General features: G+C 34.5%; 1 protein-coding gene across 3 annotated transcripts in view; it reads right to left on the bottom strand.

The window, feature by feature from the left end:
• LOC116163660 overlaps positions 1–19,851 on the bottom strand; it is a 49,982-nt gene extending 30,131 nt beyond the window's left edge. For 2 of the 3 annotated variants that reach the window (XM_031477712.1, XM_031477711.1), the window contains exon 1: positions 9,356–9,489. In XM_031477712.1, the coding sequence (XP_031333572.1) occupies positions 9,356–9,368 (13 nt within the window). In that variant the 5' untranslated portion in view covers positions 9,369–9,489. Of the gene's footprint in view, positions 1–9,355; positions 9,490–19,649 lie in introns of those variants that run through there. The other variant, XM_031477709.1, reaches the window with a different exon arrangement.
• Positions 19,852–23,145: the final 3,294 nt, after the last annotated feature.

Genomic DNA, 23,145 nt, shown 5'->3' on the forward strand with positions numbered 1-23,145 from the left:
ATTCCGTGCAAGAACCAAGCATGCAATAGTTATTTATACTAGTTTTGAAAGTGATACTTTTTTTTATGAATTTGCAGTTTGAATAATGAGGGCGAAGCCCGAGTTAATCAAGCAAATTCATGGAAAAAAAGACACTTTCAACACGTGTTGTGCACGAAATTTTTTTGCATAGTGATCCATAATAACCGACAATAAATTGAATAATTTGATTGACATTCGCGATTTACTGTCACACTCAAAAGTGGATGCTATTGTTCATAGACAGGAGAAAACTTCATGGAAACGCATAGTAAAAATCATGAAAAAAGATACTACTTTCCATACGATTTTTTTCCGATAATTTCATCACTATGTAAAAAAATATTGTATGTGTTATTGTTCGATTTTTCAACCGTTTTCAGTGTGTTGTTTTTAATTTATACTTAGTCCCGTGTTACATTTTAAAGAATTTTTTTCTAGAATTTTTTACTGGTAAAAAGCTAGGTAAAAAGGGTGTAAATATCCTTATTTCAAGATTCTATAAATTATTCCAAAGTTTCAAGTTTTTCAACCGTTTTTTGATATGTATTTTCCTCGTGGCACGTGCAAATCTGTTCTGCTTTATTTTTTAAATCAAATCATGTCATGTATTTACCATCACGGGGATCGTTTAAACAAAATTCAATTTATAAAAGAATGTGAGGACGATGACTAACGATTTTCGACACCCTTAAAGCGACATTCAATTATGAATTTTGCTTCAGACGGCATGAAATAGCCGATGGAAGTAAGAAAACCTTGATTACTATGGAAAGAGACGTATTCGTGCGTTAATTGATTATAGCATTGGAAGAAACAGACATATAATAGCAGCTTCCCTGACTTTATCCTCTTACTCCAGCGCATTCCGCTTTTGACAATTACACCAGTGATATCTGTTGATATCTAAAGTTGATTCAGTACCACCTGTATTAGTTGACATTGAAATTATGGTTTCTATTTCTTGCCTAAAGTCGCGTAGACGATTCTGTTAAGAATATGTAACACAAAAGCCTTTGAAATTCACATGGCGTTTGATAAATACTCATTTCCATCAATTAAGGCCCTGCCAGACAGAGCGCGGTCTGCGGTCAGCGGTCTGCGATATTTGAATTCTGTGTAAATGTATTGTCCACCAGAGACCATTGTGGTAAGTATCTTTAGAGTATTTTCCTTGAATTGATTATTACTTCCCGAAAGGTCGTGTAACGGGCTATTTATGGGTATACAAAAAAAAAGATATTACATTCTTATAAATAGTAAAGTTAGCATTACGCAGTCGCAAACATAATGTCTAAGATATGCGATATGTTTGCTTTTACTAGAAAAATCTTTGGTTAAAATTTGTCACCAGGCGGGGTTTCTAAAATTTAAACACAGGCGTGAAATCACGATAAATCTATCTATCGTTAGCTATATCTACCAAACCATGAATGTCTTTGGAAAAACAAAGGATGTTCTGGGTAAGGCACATTAAACTGTAAATCTTTCCTTTTTCATATCCCTTATACTTTACGAAATCTCTATAAAATTCATAAACTAACCCTGTATGTAGCTACCGGAATATACAACAAAAGAAAATTCAAGTTGGAAAAAGGATCCTAACTTACCAAGATAACTACAACCAGAGAGTATTATGTACTCTTTGCTACCGCTTAATTATAACCACTAATTACTTTTTATTTTGCCACCCTTTCAACTTTTAGAGTGTTGGTTTGCAAAGTACATAGGTACATCATAGGGTAATCTAGCCAACAGAACATGCTATTGGCGTACTAAATTAGCACAAAACACGTAATTACACCTATGTCGATTTTTGCTCTGCGAAATGGCCCGACTGTCCACATGAATATAGCGCAATGTGAAACGGAAAACGTCTGTCTTTTTGTACCTATACTGTTGCTTTTACTGTAACCGGATCTGAAAATGAAGTATATAACTTTAATCGAGGGAAATCAGAAGGAATGACGCTACTTTCTCCTGTATATCGTGCACAGTGTTTAATGTCGCGGTATCTTGACCATCGTGTTGATAATCGCATTGCATCATGTCCATCTGTATAAATCGTGTCCCTTTCTACTCCTGACAATTCTGTATTAATATCACCGGAGATATCACCTTAGTAGGTGGGTTTGGTTCCCCTAGTTATGAAACAGGAATTGTATTTCCAATTCGTTTCTTTAAAATTTTTAATAGTTACATTACCTTTGTAAGTTAAGCTGCATACCCACGCACTGCCCCTTTCCGTGCTGTAACTACAAGTTCAATCCAAAAGCTTGATTCGAAATTGATCTACGTATATAATTTGCCGCTAACTAAAGTTAATTGAAGAACTCAATTACCTCACCATCACTCCACCTTTTCCAACTGAAATATACTCGGAGCACCGTATATTATAGAAGCGGTATACATTAAAAGTGAAAACATGCGAATAATTAAACATGGTTTTTCGCTTAGATGTGGAAACTGTGAAAACGTTTAAATTAAAATTTTAGGTGATAGCAATTTTAAGTTAATATTTATATCAAATTAAGGTAGGACTCACGGAATTTTTAAGGTAAATGTAATGTTATTACACCATTTTGGGGTGGTAATATGAAAATTAATTTTTGTGACATCTCGTTAATTTAGATAATTACGCGTTCTTCATAAATTGCGCATTTGATATAATCAGAACATGTGAACAGAACCCTGTGTTTCCGGCTGCTGCTAATTTGGTTTCTGTATGCACGTTATGCTTAGAAAGATGAAACATTATCAGGTTGCTTATGAAATTGGGTGTCCCAACAAGTAACGTACATAATTTTTGTAAACATAAAAAGCGTATATTAAACTATAATGGTGTAATAAAACCTGGAAATCTTGTTGTTTTTGTACCAGTGCTCTTTTACTAGAGTATGTGATGTGTTTTTTAATTGAGTAACCGTAATGCGTTATACCTAGCGTTACACAGTACACTTGCAGAAAACATTCATAATTCTTCGCCCATTTTAACGCTACCCTTGGTTAAGACATTGTAACGGTAACTCTTAATTTGGATTTCATTTTTTTCGAATTTTTTGGAAAGTAGTCATTTCATAAATTATTTAGAGGTGCGCATTGTTGCAGGTTCCGGATTACTCGCGCATCTCCTGTGCGGTTCAGATTAATATTTTTTGCAAGTTGTGCGGAGGGTCGCCTTAGCCAATTTTTGTATGAACATCGTCATCGGCAGAAGGTGATGTATATGAGATATCGTCATTTTATTTATGTAAAAATGAAGGGTTGTATATCTTTAAGAAAAATCGTAACTTATAATTCATTGAACTTAAAAAATTATTAAGGAATATTTGGATTGTATGTTCTTAAAGATAACCCTCTCTGGGAAAATGAAAGCTGTTTGTATGTACTTTATTACTGGAAAACTCATTGATATTGGTCATGTTAAAAAAAAGTTTTTAATTAAAGTTGCTTCGATTTTAATAAAGAAAATATCCCAATGAATGAGTTCAATCTGACGAATTTAGGGGATATTTTAAAATTTAAACCAGTTGCAAACGACGCACAGCCGTGGGGATGAAAAGAAGATGCCGTTGCAACATGTACGGTCTCGCTCTATCGTTTCCCTTTACCCAATATAGCTATATTCTGCTCATATGAATAAAAGTAAGCAAATGTACTTGTAAAATTCAAAGTAAATACTTGTAAGTGCTCCTTCACACTGGGTGACTTAGCAGCGCTGCTGAGCAGCAGGACAGGACGCAGTGCAGCGCTGCTAAACCATGCTAAACAGACCAGTATGAAGGGGCAGTTACGAGTATTTACTTTGAATTTTGCAAGTATAAGCATTTGCTTCCTTTTATTCATACGGGCCTACTGCAGAGTCTACTTTCTCACATCTCTTCTTCACATTTAGTGCGTGTATCATTCTAAGAGAATCGTAGAATATTATCACATGAATATGCATTATTCAGAGCTTCTAATATTACTACTGCTTATAACGTACAGTGCGGTTTAATAATGTGCAACCAGAATGATTTTATATTTATTTTATTATGTACTTGCACAGTGTAAATATGCATATGTGCCGTGAAAAATTGGCACATATTCGATAACCATTTTATATGCATTAATTTTTAGTTCTTGACAACTTTCCTCAATAACATTTTGCAACATTCTTAGAAATTATGGTAATTTATTCTTGAGAAACTCTTAAGTTTATATATTACATTTTTTTGGCCTGCCTGTTGACTTAAAGATTTTCAAATTGCATACAAAATGGTAATCGAACTCGAACATGAACCAAGCTTTGGTGGTATTTGGATTGGAAGTAAAAAGCATTCCCATTTGTTGGCCACATAATGCACACTGTATGTTAAGTATGATGTGATAAGTGAAATGTACACGACTATGAATTTGATAAAAGGCACAGCCTCAACCCTTTTCAGTTTTTGGATCTTCATTGAATAGTTAGATGGCATGCTATAATTCCTTTGCGGTATATAAAGATCTGTGAATTGTGTTAAGTTATGCTATTGAGAGGAGGGGATATTATCTCAACTTCTTGCATGAAGTAAAAAAAAACTGAAGTTAAGTCGAATTTGTGGTGAGTAGTGTAGGAGGGGCGTACCTGGACCAGTTCATGGTCGTTAGCCACCTGGAGGTGACCTTTCAAAGTAGGTCAAGCTAAAGTTCAAAGGTCACCTGTCATGCTGATTGCCTCAAATTTCAATAACCTCATTGTTTGTAGTCATATTTCGTTTCCAAGGTGATCATATGTAGGTCAGTGACCCCATTGTTTGTGTTGTCATTTCATTTTCAAGATCATCAATGTTCAATAACCCAATTTTTGTGATGTCATATTTTATGGCAAGGCGCCATTTAGTCGCTCAATGTCAGGTAGAAAATTGATCAAGGCCCCGTTTGGTCTTTCAACGCAGAAATTGGGGCCTTTCAGATACTAACCTTAGAAAGTTATGTACTGTTCACTTTGAACTTGATGTATGTAAATATATATTTTTAACTTCACTCTTTATATTATAACATAGATCTACTTATACATTTACGCGAAAGATCGTTAACGTTTCAATATTTGCCCTTGAAATAATGAGCTTTTGTAAAGATATGTACATTGCATTTTGAACTTTATTTTTTTGTAATTTTAATTTAAAATATTTGTAAACGAAATATTTAAAATTGTGTAACAAAGAAGAAAACAATAATTAACTATAACAAAAAAATTTCGTCGAACTGTTTTTTTTTATGTATGTACCTACGAGTATTAACAAGGATCAATTACCGTAACAATTTTTTATTATAGAAATTTACTTAACATTTCATTATGGACATACAAGCGGGTAGAGGCGGGTAGGGATCAGGTGGAGAGTGGATAGAGCAGGTAGAGGGCGGATCGAGAGCAGGTAGTGAACATAACAAAGAAATGCGAGGAACACAGGACGATCAGTGTTATAGCTCATGCTATCAAGATTTTGTTTCGGGTGTTGGATACGAGGGCGAGGAGGATAATGGAGGGGCTAGTGGGGGAAGATCAATTTGGATTTTGAAGGGGTTTGGAAACCAGGATTGGAATCGCAGTGGCAAAAACAATTGGAGAAAGTTATATAGAACGAGGAGGGACTGTTGAGTGTCTGTGCCTAGTAAATCTGGAAAAGGCATTCGATTGTGTGAAATACGAAAAACTGTACATGAAGCTGGAGGTGGCACTGAAGGTGTGTTACAACATGACTGAATGGTTTGAAATAGGAAGGGGAGTTACGCAGGGATGTTATCTTACCAGCTTTATTTAATATCTATATGGAGGATATGGCGAGGAAGTTCTGGGAAAGGAACAAGGGAGTGCATAGGCGACAGAAATGTAAGGTCAGTCATCAGGTATAGATAATATGTCCATATTTGATAAAAATATGCGGGAATTGAATAAAATGTTCAAACGACTAAAAGAAATGGAAGACATGTATGGATTGAGAATTAACCTCAAGAAGTCGAAAATAATGAAAGTAGTAGGAGCGAAAGTAATGGATGTAAGGGTAAGAGGAGAGAAATTGGAACAAGTAAAAACAAGTAAATACGAGTACAATATCAGACGATTGATTGAGTGAAAAGGGGATAGTGATAAGAATTAGAATGGCCGAGACACTATGTATAAACGAGAAAGAAAGTGATGCTTAACAGTAAGATGGATTTATAAGTCCAAAAAGGTTAGTGAAATGATTAGTTTGAAGTGTTTTGTTATATGGGTGTGAGGTATGGAAATTAAATAAAAGAGAATTAGAAAGCCTGGAAGCGTTCGAAATATGGACTCAAAGGAGGTTGATAAAAGTAAACTGGAGTAAAAAGGTTTAGAAATGAGAAGAAAGTATTAAGGATCAGCACGAGAAGAAAGACAGCTATTAAGGAATATTAGAAAAAGAGAAACTAGGGTGTCCCATCTGGTGAGGGGCTATGGAATGTTGAGAGACGTATCGGAGGGATCGATGGAGACTTAAGATGGAGGGAAGCGAGGAAGAAGTAAAAGGAAATGGATTGATGGTTTGAAGAAGGGAATAGGCTATGTGGGGATGCAAGAAGAGGAAATTGGCCGGAAATTGTGGAGGAGAGATGTACCTAAGAACCTGCTAACTGGCTCAAAAAAAATTTGTTACGCGTCTACAGTCGTGCGTATCTGTTAAAACTAACACTTTTAGGAACGGGCCCGCTAATTTGGTGTACCAACATGCTGATATAGGTAGCTTCTTATTAGAAGAAATCAAAACGCAACTTATTTTTATTTCTACAATTTTGTTATTGTCATATGTAACCATACTAACTACTTTATTTTCATACATAGCCGTCTCGCTTTTTTGTCACAATATTCTTTTGCAAGTAAGTACCCTCTTGTAATACCTCGTTGTAGAAAATATATTCGCATTTGAAATCATAACTCCATCGACATATACACGGTATACGATTATGGATATGATGGGTCAATGTAATGACCTGAATTATACACATAGATAATATGTATTATATCTTACTTACGTATATCGGGTGAATATTCCAAAACCGAACATAGGCAATTAACATGGGAACATTTTTTTGCAGATTGTATCGATTCTTGGCTTTGCTTTTGACGCCACAATTATTTCGTGCTTAAAAGAAGCAGCAGCTATTCAAGATACTGATGCCATAATTCGTAATCTGGCCAAATAAAAGTTGGTTTCTTCCAATTTGATCCGACCTGCGCAGAAATTCAGTACTGACCGCCTTCGTCTATCTGATACAATGTACCCCACTAGGTAAATTGCCTAAGAACTTTCTGGAAGACACCGACATTTTGCTACGTCAAAGAAATCCTCAGCTTCCCGAAATCTACACCAAAAGAATTTTTCTATTCCAACATTAAGCAGGAGAGGATTGAACCTCGTGAGAGGAAGTTGGGAAGCTTTTTTCAGCATTACAGCATTTGTTTGCGACTGATCGAAGCGGATAACGAACTTTTGCCTAAATTTACGTTTGGAGCTTGATTCATACCTAGAAACACTACAAATTCCAACTACAGCTTCGGAAATCGTATTTTCACGTAATTGTGCGCAAGCTGCACGCCAAATTCTTGGATCTTTTGATACCCTTTGTACACTGAACAGTATACAACGCTTTTATACAATTTTGTGAATGTCCAATTAGCAATTATTGGTTGAGTGACAAAAGTGAACTTCCTTCGGGACAATTAACAAATAACAAGTAACAGCATCTGTTCGAGCTAACCCCGGTGTGAGCGCAGGTGGTACCCAGTGTAGACGATGTCACACTAAGCCCAAAACCCTAGGAAACTTGCTTGTGAACAACAGACACAACCGTTCGGTCAATAATTGCCAACGCCTTCCGCTACCAAAAGTTAACAGTACACGAAGAAATTAGTTCACCTGGTGGTCAATGAAAACAATCAAACAGCCCTATTGTTTGACCCAACATTCGAATTGAAAGAGGCAACGGAACCGAACAGTGCGATGGTGTTGACAACGAGAAAAACGATATATACCTACGGACGGTGTATCGCTGACCTCAAAACTCGTTACCATCTAGACACCATTTCGTGGGTTCGGCAAAAAGATTCTGTACAAAATTGTGCATCATTCAATATTAACAATCATTTATATTCATCCTGTGTCTTAAATTAGGCAACTTTTTAACATAACAAGTAGGCATTGATTTACTAAATAAAGTTTCTCTATTACAATAATAACAAAACCAATAAACTTTGATAACATCATACCATCGGTGCAATAAAGGACGATTATTTGAATTATTTTGTCATGGGTATAGTGCTCGTAGAAAATACTCTCTACACGGTATGAATTACACAAAATCATCTTGTGCTCATTTTTCTATCTATCCAATTACCGAATACATGTATATTCAATTACATTGCCGTAATAACTATGTAATTGATCTTGAAATTGAAGTTCTCCTTCCATGCATATATGAATATTCCTGGTATTGTTGTAACATTAAATATAAAACTCTTGAAAATCATATATCAACACGTACACTAACCAATAAAAAAACAAAACCTGAGATCTTGGTATTAATATAGAAACGTTTTTTAAGAATTTAACGCGGCTACTAATTATTCATTCATATTTTCAATTTTGAGTTCTTGCAAACGTGAAGGTCGTTAAAACCACTTGTCCCTTAAATGTCAAAGTAAAGAATGGTTGGAGGCAAAGAGTGCTTACTCTTTGGTTGGGGCAATAAACACTAAACAGCTCTTCCAAGTTGGATAGAAGCTGTCGCAGTTCAAAAGCGACAAATGGTAATGGTAATTTTAAAACCTCAACCTTTTCTCTGGTCATTGTAATTTTCTTGATTGAGAAGGTTAATAATTAGCTGTATTTCGCTTATACAGTTTATAAATTGTGTTTGCATGTTTTCAATGTCAAGTTATTGACCATGCAAAATTTTGCTTTTATCACGTAGCGTGAAAATTCTCAAACAGGTGGAAACATTGGTACTTTTCAATAAGTTTTAGTCGAACCAAAGATAATTAATGGAAGGTTTTCGATTACATAAAAAACTACAATTGCAAAGTGATTTCAGCCTTGAACTTGACATCAACCAGTAAGCAATTCGATTAGGGATTTTTTTCGGTTCATAAACTTGGACCAACGCACAGCGGTTCGGTGCAATTACGTATATATGCGTGAATTGTTTAATTTACACAAGATCTTTACGTTTAAAGCAACCAATGTACCGTGAAAAGATACACTCAGGGTAACGGTGATGAAATTGAAACTATGCTGGACACATTTACTATACAACTACGGAACTTGGCAGGAACAGTGGCAAAGTATGGCCTTACCAGATTCCAACATTATTCTGCTGTGTTAAATTTGTTTCCATAAGTACAGATCACTATATTACTAGGTAACGATGCACAAATTTACAGTACTTAAGCACCTACGACTGTGCACAGGTATTTCAAGCGCGTTTACGTTAACAGTAAGTACTATACTAAACGTAATCGTACAAAATAGGCAAACACCGCGCTTACACTAAACCTTTCAATGTTATGCTACAGTAACTTTAAACTTATTAGGTTTCTTAACACTAATAGGAAAAAGAAATCTAAATTTGCAATTATTATTTTTTACAGAATTTTAATTTTGTGCATTTGCATAATTATACGCATACGAGGTACAAATTGTTACAAACGGTTGTAGATAATTCAATCAACGCACAAGTTTCAGGAACTACTACTGTGCGTTTTATCAAAACTAATTGGTTAATCTACATTTGAGTTAACGCCGATCTACAAGATAGTGGTTGTAAAGTTTTTATTTGGTTGCAGTTAGCGGATAATCAAAGAGAAAGTAATTAACTAAAAAGAAAGTCGCGATAAAGATCATCTCTGCGTACATTTCCGCAAGAACTTTTTTAATTTGCGGGCTAATAATTATACAGGGCTTTCATTTCTAAACGAACCACCTCATATTACAATTATTGTGAGAGTACAAAGATACCCCATCATTAATAATAAAAATATATGGTCAGAATAGTTCATATCATTGTTAGCATACAAATGCAAAATACACTCATGACTTGATGGAAGAATCCATGCAATAAATCCCCCAATCGAAGAAAAGGGAATACGTATTAGATATGGCATTGTAGGAAAGCGTCAAGGCAACGACTTGAGAATGTAGGACAGACATGTTCAAGTGTAGCATTGATTCAAAAAGTAAATATAAGCATGGGCAAACTCGAAGTAGGTACTGTTTATACTTTATTCAGTAACCAACGTAAATAATTAGCCGATACAAATAAAAAATTTAAATAGCAAGTTCTATTTTATCGATTTCTGTATTACTTTTTATATCCACTTTCATTATGTGTTTCGTGTCGTTTATTTGCTGCTTCGAACATCCGGCACAATTTATTGAGAAAATTTCGAGCTGGGTTTTCTTTCAGGAAATTCTTAAAAATAAGATTCACTTGCACGTACGGGATTTCATGTTTCTGTGCTCGTGAAGATGACAGATGTCTCTAACTCTGATGAGGCTGAAAAATGGCCCACTAAGCTATGTCGATTATAATTATCGGTGTAATGGTTTGTTGGGAAATGAATGTAAAACATTTGATTTTGAAATTTTTCTTTTACAATATAATGTAAAGGTAATGGAGTGTGACACGTCATTATTTTTCAGTCGTCTTTTCTGTCCTCTATCTCATTCCGTAAAAATCCACTATGGCCAATAAGGAAGTGTTAGCTATGGAAATTCTGAGCTTGAAACAGATTCATATTTCCTGAAAAACAGGTGCCGATGTGAACCGTCCATTTCCAACTGTTTAGGGTAGAGAAATTGAAAACGAAATTTAAGATTTTCAGTTTATTGGTGATATCTCAGATTTCAAAGATTTTTAAAAAATTTCAAATGTGGTTTTATAGTCACAAAAAGGAACTCGCACCATTTCGGAAATCCCTATGGTGAGCTACGAATTTGAACCACCCTGTAGGTACAGATACTACCACTAGGCAGTTTTTTCAATTGTTTTCAATTCAATGTTTTCAAATGTTGCTAAAAATTTAAAGATTTGTTCCAAATTGCATCAAAACGATAAATTCAAAGTGAAAACATTAGTTCACTTAAGGTTGAAGGTTTTTTTAGCAGAAAGAAAGTCGATCTTTGTTGCGCTCGCCTAGGGCTCGTGCCACCAAATTCTCGTGTGAAAACTGCGCTGAGCAATTATGTTAAAAACTATTAGCAAATTCTTCTATTTAACAATAAGATGTATGGTCTTCATCACATTTACTGTGGCGTATCTCAAGGGTCTACTTTGGGTTCGATACTATTCACACCTTACACCTCTAATTTTTGCAAACCTTTAAAATATGCACGTTTCCACCAAACCACACTAATTAAAATAAAAAATAAAAATACAAACTGAAAATGAAATAAGAATACAAGCTTTGTGGATCCTCAAGCACAGGCGGGGATAATACTCTTGTCTTCTCAAAGTTGGACATATACATGCACGTATTATTTTTAATTGCATAAACAATAAATACATTTGCAACTCGGATCAAGGTTACATTGAATAAAATGGAAATTCTTAGAACAGCCAAATTCCAAACTTACATGCCTCTATAGCAAATGGGTTGCGGATTGCGGTTCAGGTAATTAAATGAACACACAATGGCATAACCTGAAAAGAAGCGCGGTTCACCAAATAAGGAATGAAAATAACTTTACCTTAGAAAGATTTCAACAACACCCATTGCTAGTGCTTCTTATTAGATCTTGATTTTGTGACCTAGTCGTCATCTTGAATTGTTTGTATTCTAAATCGTTTTTGTTCAATATCATTGAAACTATTGAAGCTAGATTCACAAATAAAAACTGGCCATGAAGAGACTTTTAAAAATAGAACAATTTCAGTTCAGATCTGTGTATGTCATCTGAAAAACATAGATACATAAACCGTAACGTCTCACAGTGTGCTTAGGGTTTTTTAATCTGGTACTTCAATAGTTACCGTGATATTGGGGATTCTAGGATTTCGAGTACAACAACTCTAAAATAACTCTCGGGCTGCAAACTGAAAAGTACATATTACATTAGTACGGTTTTATGATATAGCGTTGGATCCATTGTTTATTTGGGACGTAATGAACGTATTGAACTCGGTATTGAATTAATACACGCAATTCGTGCCAAGAACAAAATGAACGTTGCGCAGTGTTATCCATAGTAAGTGTGGACTAATGACAATAGACCATCTTTAGGAATAGAGGTTAAGCCGTTCAGCATGGGCAAATTCAAACAGAAATTGATTTTATACTAAAGACAAAATAGCTGAAGCGTGGTGTAGATTGTTCCGATGTGACGTTACTGTTATAATTTGCTCTTGAAAGAGGAGTCAAAATAAGGACCCAAGGCGTCCAAAGTGAAATTCAGCAATTTAGGTACGCGCGTTAACTCGAATATGAACTTTGTTATAAAAGCATTAGTGGAAACACCCCTCCTTACATTTTGGCTCAAACCTATTTTGCTTGGCAATTACAATTAAAGTAAGACCTTTAACGGTTCATTGTGAGCATTTTTGGTGCAAACAAGTTATGAAAATGTTAGTTTTAGCCATTTTCCATAACTAAATTTTGTAAGGATCCGGTGAACCAGTGAGCTTTCCAAATTGAGGTAATTGAGCCATCCGCTCTTACCCTCCATTAAAATCAATTTTAGGTTTTGGCAGGTATCCGAGCTCTATATTCATACAAAATAGGTACCATTACCATTTATCTTTTTTTAACACATTTTTTTAATAACGCAAGATCTCATGCCCCCATGCCTTACTTATTTTCTGATGGACAAAACATGTACACATTAGAGTAGTATTAGTGCGTACAATAGGGTAGAAATTAATTTTATTTTTCATGTTCATTCCAATTAAAGGAACAACAAACGGAAGAAAAGGAATGGTTTTCTACCCACTACCGCCGTACTTTTGTACTCCTTATCAAAAGAAGGTTTGGGGGAGAGGGGGATGGAACTGGTTTTATCCTTCATGGTACTCTAATGTAAGGTCTCCGCGAAAAGAATTCATTTCTACCAACCATAGCCTCCCCCTCGACGTCTTATCGTGATCGGATATAAATACTTCCTTATATATCAAGAACAGATTGTCGGAGGATGATACTCACAAAGGGCGATTGGGGCGTCTGGAGGAAATATATCTATTGCTGATGTCAAAACTTTACGAGCGAATATCACGAAAACGCTTTGTCGGAGGAAAGTAACCACGAAGGCAAAATGAATTGTCTGAACAAAATGAAAATAACGATAAATATAGCATGCTATATCGCACCCATTTACCAAATCATTTCAGTTTTAAAAAATGCACGACCGAAAACGTGGGTTTTTTAAAAATTGCTCACCTTCAGGAGCTCGTAGCTGGAAAGCAATGCGTTTTTTGGAAAAAATGTAAACAAAATTGTAAAAAAATTGTATGAGCTTTCGATTTTGATGAGAAATTTTTTTCCTACGACTCCTCATTTTCGGGATATAGCCGAAGAGCCATAAAACTGTACCTTCAATCTCCTCACCACCTCCGGCGGCACCGAAATCGCTCGGGACTTTATTCCACAACCATCAGAGTTTGTTCAACCACAAATTCCCGAAAAAATGAGAACTACACGAATTCTTTTTTTATATTACGTAGAATGACTGGACTATTTTGTTAGTTAGCTCTTGGTTCAGATTTTTTAGCTGTATAGTCCAGTGTAAACACAAGCTGGCAGAAATGAGGGAAGGTGTCACCAGGGGAACTCCGCCCGAGATTAAAACTAACTTATGACCTAAACTTCAGGATTCAGTATATTTGAAGTTTTTCCAGGGTCATATTTTTGTAAATTTTGATTTTCTGTTGTCGCTTAGTTCATATTTAAATATCGCGAGAAGCTTCAATTTAACAAATAAATTTACAAATAAAATTAGTATGGAGGTTTTGTGTTTATTCTAACGACTCTATTCTAGAGTTTAGAGCTTGGGCAGATTTGTAAGACCTGGAAATTTGGAGAGTATTCGTAAAAAGAAAACAAGAACTGGTTAATTCTATAAGCTATGGAACAACATCTCGAACATTGCGTTTTCGAAATTTACCGAGGATTAAAAACGGATGGTGAAAACCAGCAATAAATTATAAACTTGTTTGCTACAGTTGGTTACACTCGTAGAATGTGCGTTGCTACTTCAATTTTATTTTTCGAAAAATGTTGAATGTAAGACTGAATTATTTAGATTAGGAAAAAATAAACCCATAAAGAGGGTCTAAAAAACGGCAGAGCACCTCGGTGTGACCCCACGGAGTCATTGGATTTGACCCATTTTCAATTGGCTGGTTACATGTGGTATACAGGGTGGTGACTTGCGTAACGCATCATAGGGATTTCAATGTAAAATACATAACATGCGATTATTGGCTCCCCAAATAATTTTAGAGCAAAAATGTATTAAGGTTTTTTGTAGGAAAAATTTTTTTACGTCAATCAACCGTATTAGTTTTCTTTTTTTTTGCATAATAAAGACGGAAAATTGGAAAAATAAAACCCCCATCTTTTTCAATAATCTGTTATGCCATGGAATTTTATAATACAAAAACTACGCCAATATCCGTCTTGCCATGGAATGACAGCTATAAAACAAATCAAATTCTATCAAACAGTATTTATTTATAACAGTGAATTCAACATAAAGAAAGACCAAATTACTGAAAACGGTTTCCTAATAATTATAACACTTTACAATAAATGGTCGAATAAGTCATCATTAACTGCAATACGGAAACCAAGTCGTTCATAAAAGCCATTTCGAACTGCTGCTAATTGATAACTGGATATCTTTTTGTTTTAGAAAATTCCATGGCATCGCAGATTATTGAAAAAGATGTTGGTTTTATTTTCCCAATTTTCGGTCTTTATTATGCAAAAAATTGAAAACTAATACGGTTGATTGACGTAAAAAATTTTTTCCTACAAAAAACCTTAATACATTTTTGCTCTAAAATAATTTGAGGAGCCAATAATCGCATGTTATGTATTTTACATTGAAATCCCTATGATGCGTTACGCAAGTCACCACCCTGTATATGTTAACTGTGCAAAGTTTCAACCGAATAGGTTCAAGGTTTGGCAGGGGCAGAGAAGCGAGGTCCCACGGGGTCATTGGATTTGACCCATTTTCAATAGGCTTATTACATGTGGTCCAAGTGTTGGACAGTTATCGTGTTCACGGACAGACGGACAGACCGACACCATCGACTCCCCTATAAAGCTTGCATCGCTTTGCACACAATACATTCTTGGTTACATTGTGCTACGGTTGGCTGTCAATTTCAAAACACAGATTTACGGCATAGCATAATACACGTACCTACACATAACCATTAAATAAAAATTTTATTCAATGACATAACACAACAATAACACAATATCATTTACCATTACATAATTTTTCATAATATACCGTTTAATTCTATAATTTCAACGAGGCGTAGATAATTGAAATGTATAGAGTGGTTACCGATTGATCAGAATTTAGCGTATGCCCTCCCCCAAGAACTCCCGTCACAGAGGAATACGATATTTGCCACCTATCGGGGCAACATTAAGAACGAATATTTCGGAGGTGAAGCAGAGTAATTGTCAATCACAATCTTATTTAATTTTGATCTTTGTTAGTATTCACCATCTAAGAAAACCTATCTGCAAGGTAACATACAGTGTTCTTTTAAAAAATGCTGAAGTAAGAGAGACACACGGTCTTTTAAAAAAAGCATCTGTTGTGTTTGTTTATCAAACAAAAAAAGAAGATTTTCTATGAATTTTCAATTTTAGTTCAATGAGTTATTGGAATAGGTTGCTCTTATTCGTCGGCTATGGTTCATAGATAAAAATACACCCAATAACGGTTGTAAATTCTTACATGTATTGATACATCAGAAAATAATGGTTAAATTGAGTACCTATTTTACAATTACATGCTTTATGCTCTATTTAAGTAGGACAATTTAGAAATATTCAAATTATTTAATAGGCTATACATCAAAACTGTTACATAACTGATGATATTATTCTATAAATTTTTACCATTTTAGGTTCCACTTTTCGCTATTATTTAAATTAAGAAAGAATGATTTGATTTGTAGAATTTGATGGCCAATAATTAGAATTATTTCTTCACTGGCATTTGCATAAATAAACTTTTATACCAACTGAGCATCGTTGACTGAAACCCCATTAACCCAAGAGAAACGACTAAATAAAACAGAATAAATTATATAAAATGACATCTTGTGTAAATTTGCATCGCATTAGTATGTACCAGTAGATTCCATGTCAAAATATTACTCAAAGTTTGATCTAACTACCATCGAAAGCCGAAATGAAACATAAATAATCGAGGTTTAGGCGGGTATAATTTCTAAAGAATTGATAACCAAACGTTTACATTGTCACCGGAATGCCTTATGTTCCACCCTAATTCTAATTTACTCGCCACGTACCCGTATAAACCGTAAATCTGCTTACAATCGATATTCTCTCGTACCCTATATTGGGCACACTACTCCTTTGTAATATAAAATTTTAACCATGAGCCATATATATTTGTGAATTATTTTTAATTCCTAAGAAATATTGTTACGGATTAAGGACTTTTAAAAGAAAATGTACTTATAGTATTAACTGACAGGAAATGAATTCTAAAAACCACGGTGTTTGTTTCAGATTGTGCTACTTCAACAGTCTTTCTGCTTCCTGGGGGATGTGAAAACTAAAAAATTGTTGCTTCTAGTGACATTGGCTTAACGGCGGTTTGCAAATTGAGAGTTGTTGGAAGATTGAAAAATAACCTTCTCATACAAGTTGTATTAAGGTGTGTAGAAAGACCTAATAAGATTCCCAAATTTTCTAAGGCGATTCCGTCACAGAAGTTTCCTATGAATATTTTTAAAAAAAGTTTCTGAATAAACAAGAAAGGATAACTTTCCAAGGAATTTTCTAAAAAGACAGCTAACGGGAAATAAATCTCAAATTGATTTACAAAAGATTCTTAAGGATACTGGGATGCTAAAAAAAATTTCTTCAGAGAAAATTTGGACTGAAAATATTTTTAAGAATGTGTTAATTTAATTTAAATCTGGAGGATTTCATTACGAATAAGCACGGAATTGGTTTATTTCATCGGAATTGTTATTTTAGTGTCTATTTTAGAATTGTTTTTAATTGCAAAATTTGTGTAATTTTGTTTATTTAAATTGTAAGATGTGAAACTTGCGTCATTTAAAATGAACATCTGACCTTTTTGCGATAAGGAAAGTTATCGGAAGTAAATTAATTAATTTCAAGATGCACGTGTGTTTGGCGCTGATAACAAAGGATGCAGGTGCACGATTCATTTTACGCGTAATTTATCTGTGGAAGAGGGGACACCTGAAACGTTCCATATCGGTGTTGCAGTTGAAGAGATTATAAAAATTCCGCACATGAATATTGTACAATTTCAACCATGTTTCCTAACAAAACAATACTAAAAGATCCAAAAAACTTTTTGAAGCCATTAATGCTTCAGACCCGTAAGCTGTCTCTAGGAAGGCTTCTAAACGCATTTCTAGTATTTTTAGGAAAATGTGTAATGGCATGTCCATAATTAGTCATAAATACTAGAAAGATATTGAAAAGAAGTTGTCTAAAAGGACACAAAATTCCCACAAAGATTTTTAGTGCAATCTCTAAAGTAGACTTCCTCTTAGTCTAAAAACCTAGCCTAAAATACTAATCTTCAAGAAAACTCCGAAAAAGAAGTCTTGAAGATTAGAAAGAGGTCTTGTAATGAACTTTCGAAGGCTCTTAAAAGTTCTACTAAGTATGCTCATACAACGCGAGCAAGAAATCGTTTAAAATTTTTAAAATAATAATTTTATGCTAGAAGTATTCCCAAAAATACTTCAAAAAAGATGTTTAATAGTATATTAAGATACAAGTGTATAATCAAGTCCTTAAAGCACGCGCAACGAGTTTAAGGGCACGACGCAAAGCGGAGTGCCTTTAACGTTGCAAGTGCTTTAAAGACTAATTATACACGTGTATCTTATAGTATTTTTTATTATACCTGCAGTATAATTTAAAAATAGGGAATACAATGAAGTCATATTGACGTTATACTCGAATACGTGTCTAATTAAGTGGGCTGGGTGTTCGTAATTTCACGATTGCCATGGAAATGTCACTTGACGTTTGCTTATAAAAATCATCGTCTTTGTGAATTAAACGATTTCCGTTGAAAAAGATAATACACCGCCCATTAAATCGATTGTTGTAAAATCTAAACAAACGTTGGTAGGTGTAAAATCCAACTCCAGTAAAGCCTATTATAAAGAATATGAAAAGTTGTTTCCATGGATGAATAGGAAGTTACTTACGAATACAGTCTTAAATGCATCCATAATGCTGGCATATATGAAGGAAATGTCAAAGGTATTTAAATCTTCTATATTTTGGTGCATTCATTCAAAACTTTAAAGCAATGCTGCGATTAAAAAGTGGAACAGATTTGGAAGCATACCCTAAATTACGCGCGTTTGTGAAAGCTTCAACCAAAGGATAGGTACAAAAGCCAAAGAAATGTTCTGCATTTACAGAAAGCGACCTAAGAGGATTTTTTATTTCATCAGATGATAGTTTCAAAAGTCATACTTGAAGTATCGTTACTTAGCAACTTTAAAGCACGTGTGTTTTAAAGGCCCTTTTTCGCACGCATTTGAGTGTTTAAAACGGAGATTGTGATTCAGGTATAATAAAAAAAGACTTCTTAGATCCAAAGAATATTCCTAAGAGGGTTTCTAACAGAAAAATTTTAGGTAGTAAAATTATGTAAATTTTCTGGAATACCGTCGAAGGTGATTTGTAGGAAGATTCTAAGAAGTTAGCTTTGAAGTACGATTACAATGGTTTTTAGGTGGTTTATTCTAGGAATATTTTTCAAAACAGTTTTTTAGACAAAACGCTTTTAAATGGGGTTTTTATAAAGAAGAGAATTCCAAGGTTTCCAACATTTTTAGTGAAGCAAAAATGATTCCTAGGTGACTTTTACGAATGCTAGTCATTTATTAACAAAGTGTGCATCATATGAATTTCTAGCAGTGTTTAGAGGATTTTTACCCCAACGATGACTTTGCATGAATTCCTACGGAAATTACTAAGACGTTCTTCGAAAGGACTTACACGACATATTTAGGGTTTCTAAGGAGATTCTTAATAATATATCTAAGATCTTTAATGAGGATTTCTAGAATCTAAGACGAAGTATCTATGATTTTAAAAAGATTCTTTAGAACAGAATTTTTAGTATAGTTTCGAAAACGGTTTTGAACGTTCTTTCCATGATAATTCTGAAAATTGTTCATAAAAGTGTTCCTAAAATGATAAAAAAATCACTAGTAAAGTTTCTAAAAGGGATTTTAAAATTGGTAATTAAATCTTATGCTAGATGTACAAGAAAATTTGTTAAAAAACATTCTCCTGAGAATGTAACAGGGATGCTCCATGTGGCCCTCTAGTAATATGTATAAGGAATCTTCTAAAAATTTTATTGCATTACCTTTTATTACTTTCGCCATCACAAAAACTCGTTATTCTAACCCATTTCAATAAATTTGCAGTTTTGCGTCTCTATACACCAAAGCACTTATAATGGTAAAAGACCTTGTTCATATCTAAATCTAGGAAAATTCCGATTTTTTTGTCTATCTAAACATTAAACTTCACATTCTTCTGAAATGATCACACGTATTTTTCCTTCCATGCACTATTGTGTACACAACACAATCACTACTGAGATATAAATAGGATGTCCCCGTAGCATTAAGGTAATTTTCATATAAAAAGCAGCAAAATAAGCTTTTAATTATTTTTATTTATGACAATATCCTTTTTATTTTTAAATGAGCAGAATTTCAGATGAGGTCGTTCCAACAGTCATCCACATCTGCACCTTGATACCTTGGAAACTGCCTAATATTCTCGTAGGTTAACAGGACTTCGTAGAAAGCTGCCTTGCACAGATTTCGCAACTATTAATGGTGATCTTACATTCTAATATGCTTACAAAAACGGCACAATACAGTTAGTACAGTTAGTGGAGATTGTTATTATAATATAACACAGATAACACAGATATTTGCACAATCAAGTAAATGCGATATTTCAAGTTTTTTAAGTTCAAGATTAATTATTAGGATATCCTTGAAGGAACCGCTACTTTGTGTATATGTTAGAGTACGATAGTCTCATTTTTACAACACAACTTCCAGAAATAGTAACTGTGATTAAAAATGCGCATTGTGACCGAAAAAGGGTGCCGTATGATTTTAATCCTAAGAAGTGCCATCCATACTATACGACACGATACGATTGCTGCAAATCAATAATTAATGTATAATATACCATAAATATGTTTTATGATGCTCCTTCTCTCTAATTTTATTTATAGTAATAATCAGTTCGCATTTGCACTTGCCCCAGCAGCCGGGGTAAGTGTACTTCGCTATTATCTGAGCATTCTACACATTTCTTAACATATTGGATATTTTAAAAATGAAATATTTCTAACCAGTTCTGGACAAATGGCGACTTAAAAATGGAATACCTAATAGCGATGAAATTAAAAAAAAAACAAATATACGTTCTCTTTTTAACGAACTTTAACTTTATTTTTTTAATTATATTTACATGTTATCGGACGTTGTACCCATTGAAAATAACACTAAAAACTACTTCATCTCTTCTGCCAAACGATGGTGTTGGCAGAAAAATTACAACGTCCTCTTTTCGAATCTCGTCTCTTCTACCATCAGTAGAGTTATGAATGCAGAAACTTTAGGATTTTTATTTTTTATGTTTGGGCGTAAAAATTTTACTGTAACAGTATCTTCTTTTACATAGTCTCTTGTCCGACGTAATGCAACACTGAATTTTTGGTCGAATATTTGTCAAGAACCCACTTCTTTAGTTCTACATTCTCTTGGATACATGGGTACCCGTCGTGGCGGACTAGTCTTTCGATATCATTTAAAATTATGGTTGACATATCTCCATCTCCCATTATAACTGATCTCCTCCTCGATATCTTCCTCACTAGAACCCGCACTTTTCTTTCTCTTCGGCCCTCCTCAGTATTGGACCTTGTCGCGGTCGTGGGGCCTGAGGCTTGAGCTATGGAGCAATTGTCTGTTGGCCTAGAATCCGACTCTTCACACCCGTAGCAAAACTTGCGCGCCTTGCTTGCACGGGTGCGATGCAAACAACTCCCTTCGGAGTCTGCTTCCAGTAGATCTTCACGTGAGAGAGCAGACCACTCTGGCATTATCCTTGTGCTGAAAAATAAGGGTTTGTTGCATAGCAGAGGTACTGAGGTTGGCAATTCTGAGCGAGGCGATTGTCTATCCTAGAATAGCGATGGGACTCACTCACTCCTGAATTCATATTAGGGAACAACTACCGCATCTTTAAATATCAATTGAAGTTTGCTGATAAAAATCAATCCGTATTTGTAAATAAAATGACTTCGTTTACACCGCCCATTCGACGCTTATGGCAGAAGCAGAAGCACCGGCGAAATCCAAATGCAAAAGCCTGTTCTAGAATAAGAGAAGTTGTTGGCGTGAATGAGTAGGAAGAATCTTTCAAACAAAGTCTTAAATACTTCGATAATGCTGGCATATATGAAGGAAATGTCAAAGGCATCTAAATCTTCTACCGTTTGGTGAATTCAGTCAAAACATCAAACAATGCCGTGATTAAAAGATGGAACAGATTTGGCAGCATGCCCAAAATCGCGAGCTTCTAACAAAAGTTACGAGTCAAAGGCATCTTTTGCACTTGCAAAACGCGACTTCAGTTCAAAGGATAATTTAGGTAAATAAAGTGGCATTGGGTCTATTATCACGTACTCAAATTTCTTAGAGAAGATATGTACGTAATATAATCTAAGGTTTTATTCGCTGGCATTAAAAAATAATTATAAAAAAACCTTGAAAATTGAATTGAATATATTACTTGTTTGGCTTATTTATGAGTGTGATATTTGAAAAAAGTGTACGAAGGTTCTGCTATTGTTTTATATGAAAATGTAAACTATTATTATTAATTGAACACACACTTCGAATTATTTTTATACTCGCCAGTCGCCAAATCGTTCCAGATTGCAACTCAATGTCACAAGGCAGAAGATACAGTGGACATATTTTCCATATCACGGCCGTATTGTAGATTTTTTGTTAATTATTATTTACATTTGCATAAAAATTTATTTAAATACATCGCAATAACGACGTGATTCGTCACACCGTAGCGACGTCATCTTTAACACATCAGTCATTAATTCGGTAATTTCGGTAATTAAAACATACCCATATAACTACTTAAACAAAAAATTTGAATACTGCAAAAATAAATTTAAATATGGCTAATTGTCTTATGTCTCTATGTCATTTATAAAGCAAACAGGTTTTTTTTCTAATTATTTAATTTTCAAAATCTAAACTATGGGAAAATAAATATTCAGCTCTGTGATGTATCAGTAACTTTAATCTTAACGTGCAGGTTATCTACCAAAAATAGGCAAAATAACGTTTTAACTTGCACGTTAAGATTAACGATAGTTATACAATGTACAACCTGCTAGGGTACCCGTTGTTAATCTAGTATTACACAGAGGTCTAATAAAGGTTTATTGAACACCAAGCCCAGGCAAAACATTTTCTACAAAAATATTTCTCAGTTCCGTACATATATAAGACCCGTTCTCATAAATAGCAGGGCTAAAGGAGTCATTATTCTCGGGAATACAGAAAATTCCGTATGTGGGATTTGTCGCTCCAAGGGGAAATAGACCTAACAAAGCGATAAGATTTGTGTGGTATTAAACCTATTAGTAGCATGTATTTCTGTAGATCAGAAAGCGCCCTATCGAAAGTGATTGATGAACTGTTCTACTATTACGTTCGATAGCATTTCTATTCGTAGTTTCTGTTAGCGTTTAGCCAAATGGCGTCTTCCATTTGTTGTATAGGTGAAATAATGAACGCACTTTCAAC

The sequence above is a fragment of the Photinus pyralis genome, unplaced genomic scaffold (genome assembly GCF_008802855.1).
Source record: "Photinus pyralis isolate 1611_PpyrPB1 unplaced genomic scaffold, Ppyr1.3 Ppyr1.4_LG2, whole genome shotgun sequence".
Taxonomy (NCBI): domain Eukaryota; kingdom Metazoa; phylum Arthropoda; class Insecta; order Coleoptera; family Lampyridae; genus Photinus; species Photinus pyralis.